Source organism: Paramormyrops kingsleyae, chromosome 7 (assembly GCF_048594095.1).
Source record: "Paramormyrops kingsleyae isolate MSU_618 chromosome 7, PKINGS_0.4, whole genome shotgun sequence".
NCBI lineage: Eukaryota > Metazoa > Chordata > Actinopteri > Osteoglossiformes > Mormyridae > Paramormyrops > Paramormyrops kingsleyae.
Window position 1 is genome coordinate 14,066,477 of NC_132803.1, and position 16,472 is coordinate 14,082,948.

The 16,472-nt window shown below is 45.0% G+C and overlaps 1 protein-coding gene across 1 annotated transcript in view; it reads right to left on the reverse strand.

Moving 5' to 3' along the window:
- Nucleotides 1–14,626, reverse strand: part of LOC111850002 (reticulon-4 receptor-like) — a 39,875-nt gene extending 25,249 nt beyond the window's left edge. Inside the window, exon 1 of the mRNA XM_023823404.2 lies at nt 14,149–14,626. Coding sequence (XP_023679172.1) covers nt 14,149–14,284 — 136 coding nt within the window. The 5' untranslated portion in view covers nt 14,285–14,626. The remainder of the gene's footprint in view (nt 1–14,148) is intronic.
- Nucleotides 14,627–16,472: the final 1,846 nt, after the last annotated feature.

Genomic DNA, 16,472 nt, shown 5'->3' on the forward strand with positions numbered 1-16,472 from the left:
GGTCAGGATTTCAGATATTCCACAGAGTCTCCGAGCTACAGCCAGGGAGCTGAGCATCAGCAGAGATTGGCTGCTACCCGCCACCTCGCAGCCAATAGAAGGGCTCCAGTGAGGAGCTGTAAGGCAGAAAATAAAACCGTGAGACAGAAAATTCCTCCAGTAAGGTTCTTCCCAGACTTCCACGGGCCGGGGATTTTTCATCGTATCGAGCTGTATGAAACAGAAACCCCCTGGGCTTTCAGTCTTCCTCTTAGCTTGCAGGGAGAGACATTTTGTGTTGCTTTTGATCTCCCGTAGCTGCTCTCTCTCCCCATTTTTTTTTAACCCTTTTGTGCTGGAATCCCCGGAGCCTCCATTGCTGGGATCCCTTCCATTTTAAGCATCTGTTTACTTTCTTCCTTAAACCAATTAAGAGGCAGAATGTCTTCAGGGGAAAGTGCTCAGAAAGCTCTGGAAGGAGCGTGTGACCTCAACGGATAAGAGTCACACACATCCAGAAATCAAATGCGTAAGGAATACCCACAGTCTGATCCCTTTTCAGATCGCTGATGAACAGCGAGCCAGCAAGACATAAATAGGCCAACTACCTGACTTACATGCTGCTGCTACACCCAATTCCTCACAGCACTTGTATTAGTATACACCAATTAATATACTTAAATAAAAACTAAAACATAATTGCATGGGTCTGTTAATCTCAACTAGGCAGCCATGCCCTCAGCAGCCAGCCAATCGGAGCAGCGCTATTCAGGTGCCTGCAGCAACGTGGGGGAAGCAGGAGGATGGGGTAGCACCCGGAACGGGGTCACATACCCGCCCGCGCAGGGTGCGTTATGTCTGCATGGCAGCTTCAGCGGGGTCTCATTGGGGGAATCACTGTCTTGCAAAAAGCAAACACCCCTCAGAAACAAGGTATGGGGGTGCGGTGGTAAATGAGAATATTTATAAATACAATTAAAAAAAAATAAAGACACAGTCCATCCATCCATCTTCTAATTAGTTATTCTGGTCAGGGGGCCTGGAGCCTGTCCCAGACAGCACAGGGCAGAAGGCTGGGATGCACCTTGGACAGGATGTCAGTCCATCAGAAGGTGCATACGCACACAATTCTGCGACACCACTTCGCCTAACTGCAAGCTTGTGCTCAGCGGGAGTGCCCGCACAACTCGGGAACAAGATATACGTCCGACCGCACAACGGAGGCGAGATCCGAACCCCCGGCGCTGGAGGCGTGAGGCAACATGGCCACCCACTGAGTCACCGTGTCACCCCTAAAGGTACGGTGATAAAATATGCATGCATCTGCTGGGAGGAAGGCTGCTGTAAAAAGACCAGAGGAATAGATGTTTTGATGAAGGAGTGGGGGTGGGGATCTTTGGAGTGGGGGAGGGGCACCTCCCACTGTCATGTGGGAGAGTAGCTGCGTGGTTGCAAAAGCCAACCAGAAGGTTGACAGTTCAAGCCCCCGGTAGGACCTGCTGGTGTACACTTACCGAGTTTGTCGACATAACCAATCTTTGGTAATGTTCACCTACCATGTTCTACCACGGACACCAATGCGGACTGCTGTCCACCACTCTGCTTGGCTGTGCTTATGACAGATTGGTTAGAATTTCCATTCAGCAGTTCTGTCTATCACTGGAAAGCCAGGGTGGGCCTCACACCTGTAACTTAACGTGAGGAGCCTACGGTGGCCACGAGGATCCCGGCGGGTCCCTTCCGCAGCTCTGGGCTTCCCAGGAAATGTGGGTGACACGGACACGATGCTATATGCCTCCATTACACCGCTAACCTGATGATTCCACACTGCTCCAAGCGGGATGCTCTCGCTCTTTCTGCTCCTCCGCAGCAGAAAATCTGATCAGCCTTATACGAGTAACAGGCCTGAGATGAAAACGACGGCGGAAAGAGAAGAGCTGGTCTTATATTAGAGTCCCTTTGAAGATCAAGTTGGATATTCAATCTGGCTGTATTGGAGAGCACAGAACAGAGGGCCGCAGATTTCATTGTGAATTTCATATGCAAAGGCAACCTCCATCACCCCTCCGTCTCACGCTGCTCTCATCCGCTCTGCCCCATGTCTCACTCTCTATGTCTCTCCCCTAAAATATGCTCTACATAACTCGCTAAGCATTTGTGTGAGACCGGAATATTCTATTTTCACATTTCCGTAAGATCGAAGCAATCAGAGTTTATGCCAAACCAAACTGATGTAAGACTTGAAAGTGCGTAAAAATGTACATAAGGAAACTGTCACAACCACGAGACCCGAACACCTGGACAGGAGACGGAAAGTTCCGGAGGAAATGATCAGCGGGAGTCGACATCGACTTGAAGATTTCTAATGATAATAGCGGTTTAAAAAATAGTATGGGCAGGATTTTTATTTTTCCTGTACGCTGTTCAGTGCCTGTAAATGGGAATGCAGTGAAGGAGGCTCACATGCCAGGAATGCAGTGAAGGAGGCTCACACGCCGGGAATGCAGTGAAGGAGGCTCACATGGACGTTTTCCAAATAGCCGCCGGCCGATAGCTTCCATGCCGGAGCGCAGCAGCCACAGATGGCGGATCTTTGGGTGCGTCTCCGCTGCCCCCCAGCATCGCACAGCGGTCTGTTTTCTGTGACGGCACACGGTGTTTATTTCCTTTCTCGTCCGCGGCTTACTGCTGCAAGGCCGCGGGTCCGTCGGCGCATCAGAATCAGCTCTGTTTCGGGCCTGACATTCTGTAGGCTGACTTCCAGATCAACGCCCCTTTTTAAGCCTCCATTAGCAAGCTGGACCGTTCTGTGTCTATAACAGAAGGTTATACAGCACTGCGCAGAAATCCTAGGCAGGCAAAGAAAATCGTGTTTAAATGATCTTCATGTTGGTGTAAAACTATGATAATATATCTGTCAGTATGTCAGCTTAGCCATTTCAGAACCTCTTGTTATGTCACCCCATCCTCAAGGGCACTGTGAGGGGACAGAAAATTTGAATGTTTCAAACGGAACCTGAGTGCCAGGGGCCCTAAAAAATTTGGAACATAATTGGATTGTTCTGGGCTGGGAGCCCAATATGAGGTACATACATGGGGTCCAAAATCTCTAGAACCCCTGACCATCTCTAGCATACCACGTTTTGTTAGTCAATACCTCGTTGATTTTTTTAAACTGTAACTCACCGCTCAGAACTCGCCATCACGGGCCATCCCAAAGACAAAGTGCACAGTCACTCACGATGCATCGCTCGCATGTCCCAATTGGCCTGCATCCAGTACTGGAAAAGGGGGCAGGTCTGAACTAAGGCAGGAAGCATCACAGAAATTCAATATGGCGCCCTGCTTATGAAGATGGGCCTAATGCATGTTCCATGTTTTAGTAAAGGGAGTAAGACTTGTTAGCTCATGGCTTTGGCACCATCTGTTTATACCTCTAAACTCTGGTGGATTTCTTTGTACCTAAATGCATCAGTATATGTGAACAGGGCTCCTTCACCAAAGGGTGTAGGTTTGAGTGTGGACACTAGGGACATGCCCCACCGATATTGTGGAAGTACAATGTGTGTTTAGGGGGGTAGGGGGCTTTGGGGCTTCGCCCTCGTCTTCTCCCGCACTCTCTGACAGATCTAATGAACGTCAAAATGAAGGGTGGATGGGTAGTTGGAGGTTTGCTGTATGCAGCCAAAGTGAGATCTGCTAATTATGTGCATTATATGTTAAAATCGGACCTCCAACTAGAACAGCATTTATTACTTCGGAGGTCTGGGATAATTGAAAGTTGCTTTTGAGGCAAAGCAATGATGCTTCGACGTTCAAAGTGCCTCTGAGGCCACTCGCTGGAGGAAAAATATCTTTTTGTTTCTATATATTGCTTTAAAGTCCTTGCACTCCAAGCATTGAAAAAGCTGGACTCCTCCAAACTCTCCTGTCACTGACTTTTCTACATTTAGTACATTTAATAATTGCTACACTTTAATAATTATAATACTCTGTGGCCCTTCATAATTTCATCCAGGGATGAGCTACTTTTAAAGCTAGAGTTGGGTCTACTGAAAATGATAATTGCCGGTGCTTTATACTTCTGTAAGATGTTTGATGTATATCAAGTGAACCTAAAAAACGATTTCTGTGTAACAGACTATTGCTAGTTGAATTATAATCACTGCTATACTAAGAAACCACAATTACGCCACATCACATTGGCGGATTTTGCATATTAATATATACATAAGAACCAAAGATACCACAGAGTAATCCTCAGATATAAGCTGTCAGAGCAGTTGATTATGAAGAAGTCGTGATTTGGCCTTTCTGAATTTGGATTTTCCTTCAAATTTCTCAGTGTATGACCTACTTAATAAAACGTGCAATGAAGCTGAAGGATTCTCCCATTATCTTGGACAGAATCACCAATCCAAGCACAGCTGTATTCCTAAGAAGTCCTCACGAAGGCTTCTTAATTACGTCTAGGAGGATCAGACTGATGTTCACCATTAAACATAGCACTATTCACAGAAACACACCTGTCACGTGAAGGACATTACAGCACCCTGCAGAGCTACATGCAGCATCACGCAGACTGAAATGGCGGCTTATTTCTGCTGTCTACTGTAGCGTCAGGAGCAGCGATGACGATGTCGCTCCTCAAGGGAACCTGTGATTCTTGCTCAGTATCAGGAGGGGGTCGGATTGGAGGATGAGGAAAAGCCCAAACTCTGGAGGCCCGGGGGGTCACAGCAGTCCATCTGATATCCTGCCCCATGATTATGGCCTCTCGCCAAGCGTCCATTGCGCTACTGTGAGGGAGCCGGCTAAAGACGGATCCAATTTCAGACCACAGGGGAATGCTCAACAAGATTGGGCAAGACCAAGCTGGGAAAAACAAGGGGAGTTGTATGAGCTGTAGAGATGGAAAGTTCAGATCCAGAAAGTACAAATCCAGGCCAAGGTTTTGTTTCAACCAACCAGCTGAGTACTCTGTGATTATGACTCTTTATAATAAACTGGTTGGTTGAAACAAAACCTTGGTCTGGATTTGTACTTTCTGGACCTAAACTTTCCATCTCTGGCCAGCTGATAGCAGGAACCATGGGGGGGGGGCACACTGTCTCTCTCAGGCAGATGCATCATGAGACCGTTGTTGTTCTCGCTTATTCCGTACATCTGCTCCCCATTCCCCGTATCCCTCTGCTGGTGCGCTTTGCTTTTGTTTTATCTGTGACTGCAGGCTGGACCTGCTTTACACTCACCCCCCGGTTCCCCCCATCCCTGGAAAACAGACAAGCTAGTCATCACTCATCCCGATTCCCCTCCACACTGAGAAGGGGATTCCCAAAGTCATCACGTGCCTCCGTTTTCCTTCAGCCGGGCTCATTCCCAGTTTAGATAAAAAAGCTTCATATTGGATAACAAATCTGTTTTAATTAAAGATATATAGAGTATAATATAATAAATCATAACTCCCCTTGATGATGCCTGAAATCCCAAGATCCCTTTAAGGGTCACATGATGACATGAAGACCTGCAGTTATATATACCTTCAGCTGCAAATGTCAGCAAATAACTGAATAGACTGGCCGGGAGAAGATTTAATTTAGTGGGATAAAAGAGCAGGACAGAATGCTCCTTTCAAGAAAATGCTCAAGCCAAAGTGACTCCATTGCTGACTATGAAGAAAAACACCATAAGCACATCCAAAATGAGAACACAGCAGCTCTGAAAGATGGGACCACTGGATGGACTGAACCAAATGATGGACCAAACTGTCAGGTGACGTGGGGATACAGCATGGAATGGTTCTGATGGGGGCGGAGCCCTCAGTGCTAGGGTAAGAAACGAGGTGACAAAAGGAGGGAAAACATCAAAAGAGGGGAAAGATTAAAGAAATCGGGGTCAGAACAGTGCTCACCAGCAAACACTGTTCAACACCAACTAGCAGGAATGCACGGTTTTTTTAGCCAATTACCATGAAGGATACCAATCACATGACCCTCCCTCCCGCCCCAGATAGCCACACCCCCTTATTTCCCAACAGATGGGTCTTCACATCTATAATCCAGGGTCCCTATATGAAAATTTCCATTTGTATGCATTTTTGCATAAAATCATACAATTCTTTATGGAGCAAAATCAGTATTGTTCATTTAAATGAGCCTCTCTATAAATGCTGCCAGTTTTAACGTTATCTGTAAATCTGAGGGGTGCATGAAAGGACAGAGTTAAATGAAAAGATCTGGGACAGATAAGTGGGGCTGTTAAACCATATGGACCAATTCATCATAAATACATGGGGTTCAGGCTTAAGCACAAGTTTGATGGAATCAGAGAAGATAAGGAGAAATACCAAATTTATGTGCTCATGGCCTACGGCAGAAATTTGGTACAAGTATATGTTTGAGGAGTTTCCGTACTCCTATATCGATGGTCTAGTTGGGGAAATTGACATTATATCTGTTACCCACAATTCCACACTCCTAGCTGAGTGGCTCCAGAGAGAACAGTGTATAATGCAAACTAAAGCAAGAGGGGAGCTGTCAATATTAGATAATCAACACCAGCACAGAGCTGGGCTGCTCCGCACTGCCATTTAAAACAGTGAAGAGGCACACTCTGAAATGTCACACCCCGTGTGTGTGTGTGTGCGTGTATGTGTGTGTGTCTGTGTGACCGGGGGGGGGGGGCGGTGATGTATATTTTCACAATGTCAGGATGCATTCCCAAATCTCTCCCTCATCCTACTCTGCTCACAGCGGAGTAATTTCACATCTCCGACACGTGCATGTCATGCCGATGTGCTGATAACGTGCGTCAGGCACTGAGTGGCTGGCTGAGTGAGTAAGCGGCCGACCACATCCGATAAACAGAAGGGCCCAGGTGTGAGGCCGGCTGATACCCAAAGCGGCCTGGTGAGAGCTTTGTTACGTAAACCCATCCATATGCACTCGACAGGACCTGACAAGGCGCTGAGCACCTATCCTGTATTCTAAATATTTGGTGGCAGTGCTCATTTTATTACGCCCACGGGGAACCTAAGAGACAGACAAGCTATGCAGTTTGCTGAATTAATAAAGTTTAGGACTTTAGTTATGACCACCAATATAAATACATCCATAACATTGGGGAAAACATTGTTGTCTTAACATTGAAAGAGCTGTAATAGTATATAATTGCTTCATATACAGTAACCTTGCTACAGCATCTAAATTATGTTGTGTTTAATCTTTTGTTGGTGGTTCTGGGGCTGATTTAGGCAAAATTTGGTATAAGAAACAAGTCACAGGTCTGTGAGTTTCTGTTTCTCTGTGGGTGTATATGTGCACATGTGCGAGGTCTGATATAGCAAGACAACCGGTCAGTAAGACATAATGAGCAGCCACACATCATTGCTTTGACGGAAGCCTCCTAGCCCGTGATGACAGGCCTGTTCCTCAAAACTCTTGTTAGACGGGATCTCATTGAATGCAGGAGCTGCAGTCCAGGAGCACTTTTACAGGGCGTGCATGTGAATGAAGCCACAGCAAATTATATGGCAGAGGCGATGTCATCCATATACTCATGTTTACAGGTGTCAAAATTGTTTTTTTTACTTTGCTAAGATATCAATATCCCCAGAGCTCTTGGCTGGCAGATTGAAAATGACTCTCTCTCTGTAATCCTGGCAAAGCCACACACTTAAGCAGTATGAGCTTACAAAACAATGAAATGTTAATAGGAGTTTCTCTCTCGCCGGGGGTCGCACACGGGATTTTTTACCTTCCTTCTCTATTTGTCAAACCACAAGTCAAACCTTAGCAACAGAATCCTAAATGGTTTCGGTAAGGAGCATTTTGATGCTGTGATTGATCGTACAGTTTTCCTTTAGCAAAACTCTAGCCCCGTGTGATTGATAATGAGTCTCTCTGTGGATGGAAGCTGCTGACATGCATATCAAATCAGGATGGCATGCTGAGAACTGAGATGAATGACCTGGGGTCTAAAACGACCTTCAGCACCAACCAGGGGTACGAGACCCTGATTTATGCGTGGATTCTTGAGCCGAGAGGACAAGCTACAGATGCAACCTCACTACTATATCCATGGGAACGTTTTAGGTGTTCCATCAAAGGTCATATAGACTGCAGGAGCACAGAACCAGGAGGAAATAGAATTAAAAGCTCAAGAATTTAATAACATGGGGAATGTAAGGAAAATGGGCTGAATGAAAATTCTGCTTATTTACTTGCCTTGCCGAGTCTTGAGGACCCTACAGGTGTATGAATGCACAACATGAATTCAAGCCTTCCCACTGTTAATCCCCTTAGGAGATTGGCCATAACTCCAAGCAAAGACAAGTAGGCAGGAAAGACTGATGAGCAATTCTGCAGATATCCAGGCTGGAAAGTTATTTAAACATCTCACATTCTGAACTGTACCCTAGGAATCACTACAGCTGTACAGGTTGCCTTGGTTTTTCCAATGAAGAGCACCAGAGAATCAAACAGAGCCCCATTGACTTCTAGTGTGTGGGTTTCCCTAAGATGTGAGAGCCCCCAGCAAGGGCATATAATTAGGCTACTCGTCCAACAAAGGCTTCAGTCATCTGCTTAATTAAAATGACCACTTCCTCCTCCACCTAATTAACAATTTACTAACCCATCGTTCATCTGCTCAACGGAGCCGTGTAATCAGTTTAAGAAATGGCTCCCATCCGAGGTCTCGGGCCCCTCAGTCACATCTACTGCAGATTAAATTATTAAAGTTTAATAGCAGGAGTACAAAGGTGGTGAAACAGGGTCACAGCACACACACGGGCGAGCGGGAGAGGACCTGAAGAGCATCCTCAGCATCCATCCGTCCTTCCAAATCCATCAGAATAAAGAACGGACCCCTTGGCCAGGATCAAAGCTGTGAGCGTTTTTGCAATCGATTGGTGAGGATTAGTTGCGCAACCTGGGATTTGGAACTGGGAGCACACACGTCCCAGCTAGTAGTTTTGAAGCCACTGGCTCATTGTGACAAACCACCCAGAAACACTTTTTATTCTCCACCGTTTGGATACTTCTGGGCTCTTAAGTTGGACAGCAACTCCCATTCGTTCCTAACAGCAATGACAAAGGCAAATGGAGAATAAGAAAAAAAATTGATTGGTGGAGCCAGGAGGTAATGAGGTTGGTAAGAAATTAAAGACGTATGTATGAGTGAAGGAGTTTTCTGTGGTTCAGGCAAGGAGAGGAAAGAAAAACAGGCCTTTTACCTCAGAGTCTGGCCCCTTTAATTGAACAGCCAGTGGGAAATGCTTCGAACCATTCTCAACGCACTGAGACCCCAGATCAGCAGCTGCTCATCTTCTGGCAAAAATGATCCGAATAGCGAGGGGACAAGGTCACATTATCACCACTCGTGCCGAGTTTAAAGAAGCCACATCTACTGTCAAACAGACGTACCGTACACATTAGGTATGGCGATCCTGTGCGACCACGACGGCCCTCGGGCAGAATTCGGGGAAGCTTCAAAGTCAGACTATAGCCTCACTGGCCTACATATTACATTTCAGGAGTGACAGGGACATGTTAGTCAAGGAAAGTGAGATTATATACACACAGGAAACATTAGTGCCCTATCCTGGCTCTCTCTCCAACCATTCAAGGCCCGCATGCGAAAATTGTTACCTGCTATGGATGGATAAAGGGTGACAAAAACCTGCAGAGGTAAGGAATCTACAGACACAACTGGCTCTTATTTCAAAGCCCACTAACAGTAACTTGGGCTGAAAAAGCAAAAGCCAGGGCAGGCTGAGAAGGAGAAACAAAAGTATGAGGACAGGATCTCCTACAAACATTTCTCAAGAGTCATGAGATGTTACCATCCCCTTGTTGGCATATCATTTAGTTTTTTTAGTTTTTTTTTATGTGCATACGTTCCCCTCTCTTAAGGTTTATCAGCCATCAAACTCTCCAAGGTCTTACTACTAAATAAATTATCCTTCTGGTTTCCTCATTCTCATGTGTAAGGATTCTCCAGTTCCATCTGGGGGAATCGCTTTTAGCAGAACCAGACCTGACCAGTTCGTGTTCCTCAGATCCCCGCAGCCAAGAGGAGACAGACTTTGAATCCCACACATGTAGACAGTGCTGCATAAAAAGAGAAACTCAGAAGCTTGTTCATTCCACCCACAATGCGCTCATTTTGGTTTCACTTCTCATCCAACGTAGCCCTCAGCCAACAAAAATAATATTAGGGCTGGTCTGTTTAAACACTCACGCTTATGTAAACACATTAAACCTTAAAATAATCCTAACGAAAATTACCACGCGTCAGCTGATGGTATGACTACTGCTCTTTGTCCACATAACTAGTTATATTAGCCATCAAACTATTAATCGTGTATGACTATCACGGCTTTTGGCATACAGACATGGTCGTAACATGTTACGAGTCATAAAAAATAACACTTAGTTTCCTATTACAATTCCTTGACCTTTGAGTAAGTTATTAAAATAAACAACCTTTCAGACCCCTGACAGTCTTTATACAAGATGGTAACTGTGCTTATCCTATCAAACCAACCTTGAAGACAAGTTCACATTGATAAATGTAACACCCACAGCTTTTATCCTTCTGAGATTGGGGGTGGCGAGGGGGGGGCGGCAGAGGGCGTTGACATTCGGCCTTCTCTTTCTCTCTCTCTCTCACACACACACACATTTTCTCTCCTTCTATTGCTTTCTCCAGCACACACAGAGTATTCCTTTGATGTATACTCAGCGACGACCATTGAGCCGGGATTAGCGTTTAGCATTCACGGGCCACTCCACTCTGCCGTCGGGTGTGAAAGAACGGGCTTTGGCCACCTTCAGCTTGATGAATCACGGTGCTTGGCAGGGGGGTATCAGAGGAACGCAGCTGTGTGTAGGATCAGGGACCCCCCCCCCAGATACAGTAAGGTAGTCACCCTCACCCACATTCCACAATACAGGTGCCTAATTTGATGTACCAGAGTGATGATGATGACAACGTCCCCATGAGGGACTCTTGGCTTTTAATCCATTTCTAATTCAGATTCCAAGGTCAACCTACTCTGTTGTATCCTTTAGCAGAGCAGTAAACCGGAATAACTTCAACAAATATTTGGAGACACAAAGTTGTTCATAGGAATAAGCAGTGTGAGTATCCTTATGGCGCTTTCCCATTGGCATACGGAGAGCGAGCCGTACCCGTGCCGTACCCGAGCCGTACCACAAAGAGACACCAGTTACGGCACAGTTCCAGCTTGCAGAAGGGTCCGCTCGGTAAAGGTGTTGCCAGGTATGGAGCGCGACAGTGGTGTAAAATAAAAGAGATGCTTATTTACTGTTCACACGGTGTGCATAATTTACTATGTGCAATTATTATTATTTTACTGTGTGCCAATTTCCGCTGGCACACCTTTAAGAATTGCCATGTTATGCGAGTATCAATCTCTAGCAGATTTAGCATTCGCTTGCGTAAATTTGCATTACAAATCCATTCCGTTCAGCTATTCTATAGTACTTTTTCAAGTAGGAGATTGGAAATTTTCAAGTTACGAGTTCTCGGGAATGTATTGCAATGTGCAATGCTACTAATAATTAACAAAATATAGAATAAAGGCTTATTCCTTCAGATAATCCATGGGCAGAATACCGATACCTCCATGCAATTTCAGATGGTGATGACGCAACCCCCTTGGTTTGGTCAGGCTTTCGGCCCTGCTAGTAAGTAGGGCCATGTCAGCGTGGTTACAGTTCAAGTACAGCCCTCATACTTTGCAGTGGAGAAGTGCCAGTGCACAGTACGGGTCAAGTGCGGCTTGGTTCTTGGTTACAGTGGAAAAGTGCCATTACATAGCGGAATTGCGACATTGCGAAGAGCATGCCAATACAGCAAACGTGTACCATTCAGTTATACCCACACAATGGACAATGGATGCATATCATGTCTTTACTGTTGCCTTGCAATAATAAGCTGCAATGCATTATGGGCTAATGGTGTGAATTTCAGCAGCCACTGCAATGTTGATTTCAGTAAGGCACCCTCGTCAGTGAAGCCAGTGTCCCCCTCACACACAAAGCCCTGATCCAATTGCTGTCAAATACCCTATTAAAATATGTAAAATGCCCCTTCCCTTGTCCAATATTTCACTCTTAATTTACAGCAGCTGGTGTTGTTTGCTTTGATCGTACATTCTGCATGCAAATGAACTCATAGTTCTGAATGCTGACAATTTATAATTGACGTTTCTGCATCTAAGACCTCTTCCAGTGTAACCCGCAGTTTATGAGCTTGTAGCCGGCTTCCCTTGCTATTAGGCCGCTGCCACCCGATGTCAGTAAAGAGAATGTGGTACTCTGTGTCTTAAACGAGGATCGAGTATGCCATTCTCTCGATCTCCAGCAATTTATATAATAAAAATTATAATCGCCATCAGCTACAAAACTTTTGTACCTTGGTAAAATATGAATATTTTAATGGCATATGCAAGCATTCAAGTGTTTTGAATGTAGACTTAGAATGCAACGAATGCGTATATCACGATGTCCTCGACTTCTCCCACGGTGCGAGCGCGACGACCGTCGGACTACCTGCAGCCACGCACGAGCACGAGGCTTCCCGGCAAGGTTTAGCACGAGCACGATGAGTCACGGGATCCTTGCCAGCCGCGCGGATGTCAGCGCATATCTCGCGAGTGCATACTTTGAATGTCACGCAAGTGTGTATTACAGGCTAGACTCGGTTAAAAAGTAATATGGTTAGTTGCAGTCTAACTTCATTTAAGAAGTTGCAGTTCTGTATGTCTCTCTCGACGACGGTTCATGCCGAAGCGTTAAGGCGCAACGTTGTCACCACTGATGGTGCTGTACCTGCAGCAGATGGGCTTCCTCTTTTACTTGTAAAATACATAGTGCAGTGGCATTGCTCGGCAGTAGCAGGGGAAGAACATGATGATCCATCATGCGTTTCCTAAACAGATGCATTGTGCACCTACAAAACACTGCTGGGATTGCCGTTATAGCTGTGTACATTTGAGTCACTGTAGCCAATGAGTCATACGTGCAAAAAAGTATCCCTGGATCCTAATAAGCTATTCAAAACTATTCTATTCTTAATGCGAGTAGCTACGATGCAACATGCCGTTGATCTGGATCACGAAAGTAAACCGACACAATATGAAATGCAATTTACTATTTCAGCATTTCAGGTAAGTCTTAAAATGCGGATTTAACTGGGATCGCGGGGCCCTCTGTATGCTGACATGTACTCCAAAAAGGCTGCTTGCAGCAGATTAAAAATGCCTCCTAGAGATGGCAGGTTCCAGTGGAATCCATAAAGGTAACCCTCGCCCCCCATTTCTGCGTGATATGCCTCCCGTTTTCCTGCCATTCTTCAGGAAAAAACAGAATTCCAGTTCCCTTTATCTGGAACGGTGCACGATACGCCGAGAAAACTTTGCAATATTTACGACTTTGTGGTAATTGAGAGAGTGCGCATATTATAGGGTAAGACAGTGCGGCGTTATTCACCCGGCGAGAGACCATTGAACTCTGAAATGAGTTAAATATCAAAAGAAAACTAGTCCTGATTAAGTCTGTTCATAGCTATACCGCACACGAAGTCCGACAAGGCGAGACGTGAATTACAGACTGCGCTATCCAGACAGGCTCCTCTCGCACACAACTATCTCGCATTTGCGTGACCTGAAATAAACAGTTAATTAAATTACAGTTCGGTAATCTCATCAGATGTGTCTGAACTAATGAAGTCAATATGTCCCGATCTTTATCAAAGGGAAGATCAAAGACGATAATGTCACGACCCCGCAAAAATAATATAAAGCCTAAACTCTCGTCGCATATTATTATTTGACTGCATTAGTAGGCCTATTCAATGCAGAATCTAAAATCAGTTTATTTGTCAATGTTTGTAGCAAGAACAAAAATCTGTCGATCGCTAACAGATTATCAAACATCGCGGGGTAGGAACGTGGATTAATTTATTTTTCCTTAAACTATGCTGTTTCTATATACGGGAAATTGCAGGCTACTTTCGCAAAATAAATTATGAATTTTGTCCTGAAATGTACAAGTAAATGAGTCTGCTGAAACCGCCTGCTCCTTTTCTATCTGCAACAGCTCCATAATCTATGGAGATAATTCCGTATCTTCTACCTACCTTCCACAACAGCCGTCTTCATTTTACTGAAGCAAATCCCAGCAGATGGACACCCTGTTGGCGTTGACTGGCAAAGGCGCAATTTTAACTGTAAATAACAAATCCAGGTTGCGGTTACCTCTGACAATCGCTTCATGAAAACTTTAGCCAGAAGGTTTTCATATGCAGGCGGATGGGAGATCGGAGTCTCCTCCGAATCCTACGCACGGTCATCTGAGAAGTGTGAGAAGTACAAAACTGCGATTAACATCCAGATAGGAGATCCTGTTCAGAAAACAGGAACCGTCCCCAAAGGCGGACAAGCGTCGCAGCAATCCAACGAGAAAGAATGGCAATCCTCGAATACTGAAGCATGGATCCAGCAGTCCCCGGTCTGAAAGTCTAACGCAGATATATCCAGAGGTACACTGAGTCCGCACATGTGAGAGGGTATTGACTGTAATGCTGCGTTTTTTGTACTGGATCGCGGAGCGAGTAGGGCGGGGTGGGGAAGAAGAAGCGCTAGTGGGGGTGGTATGTTTAATGGGACTGGTTGAGGGACTGACCGCTGATAAATGTTTTATACTTCTGTGGGTTGACGGGAGAGGAAGCACTAAAGGAAACATATATATATATACACTAGAGGCTGACAAATTTATATAGGTTGAAAATTTGTATGATTCGCAGTGATGCAAGGGAATCGTCCGGCATCGGGGCTGGCAGGTGCTAGATGACACCTTTGGTTGTAAGGCGTCGCCCTTGAGGACTTGGTCAAGGAGAGTAAAAACATATATGTAAATATTGGTCGTATATTTTTTAATTTTTATTAAACCATAAACACTATGTACACTGTACTATTCTGGAACATAATCGAATTTCTTAAATTAAATACAGGGTGGAAGAAGGGATATAATTGAACTCAAGTTAGAGCAGCAAATAACTTGCACTAATTAGAGATCTGCGCACATCGCAAAATGCTACAGACCTGCGATACATCAAGCAGATACTTCATTCAGGCTATGTGCATTTCCAAAAGCCCAGCACTACTAAATTAGCCCAGGCCGACAGTTCGCATGGATGATGCGCCGCCTAGCGGCAGAGGACAAACGTCACGTTTTACAAACCTCGCTCTTCTCGCCGGTCTGAAGAACGGCTGCTTGATTCGCACTAGTGTGAAAACAGCGCGATGTCTCAATAGGCTGGTGAACGTCTTGTCAGTATTCCTATAGATTGATGTGTCTGTATGCCTATAAGAAAAATATACCGGCAACTGCGAAATACAGGCTAGCTACAGTATGCCAGTCAAAGATGATACATTAAGAACTATTGTTTTCCAAGTACAGTAAATACTGAAGTATTTCCATCCCGTCCAGGGTGTTCTCCTGCCTGCTGCCTTGGGCATTTTGGGACTGGCTCCAGGCTCACCGCGATCCAGTACTGAATAAGAGCATTTACTGGTGATGGGTGGACGGGTGCTCTAGAAAATCACCTGACAATGACACTTTTGAGCACAAGTAAAATGAAAATCACAACCTAGGCCTAAATGATCGATGTGCTCACTGAGCACAGTCATACTACTTAAAGTAACACTTTTTTCATATATTTAGGCCTTCGATTTGATGCTGAGATATATGCCATAGAAAAAAAATAGGTTGTTGGGTAAAATCGTCAGGTCGGAACCAATCTTTAGGCTGTCATATTCTGCAGATGAGTGCCCGTAGCAATTCAGTGAAGTGTACTGTCTGTTTAAACGATGCCCACGAAGTATTTAAGTTGTTTAACGAGGACAGTTATCAGAAAAACAGCATGCGTAAGTCACGCTATGCAAATGAAACCATGTGTGTGAAAACAACTTTTCTGTTTTGCAAAGAAACTCGGAATGCAATATGCTGTGGACAAATGGTGGGAGATTTAGAGGGTTTCCTACGCGACAGTCGCCGTTCAATCGCGAACCCGGTTGAATTTCCAGAAGTCTGGGGAAGAGAAGAGGAACTGACAAGGCACTTTGACGGATTTATTAAAGTGGGATTATTATTGAAGATGAGATTTTAAATTTCGGTTTAATTTGTACACGACCTAATTAAAGGCTTGAACAAACATTGATATGAAGCAGATTATTAATCTACGTTCCAGACCCTTATCCTGGTCAGGGTCGGGCAGAAGGCAGAAAAACACCCCCCCCCCCCCCCCAGAATGGCAAGCCAATCCATTGCAGGACACAAACTCGCACATATAATCATTCTAAACGGTCAATTTAGAGACACTAACTACCTTATCTACGAGAAGTTGGAGGAAATTCACTTAACACTGGAGGAACGTGCTTAACGCAAAGAGCAGAGGCGGGA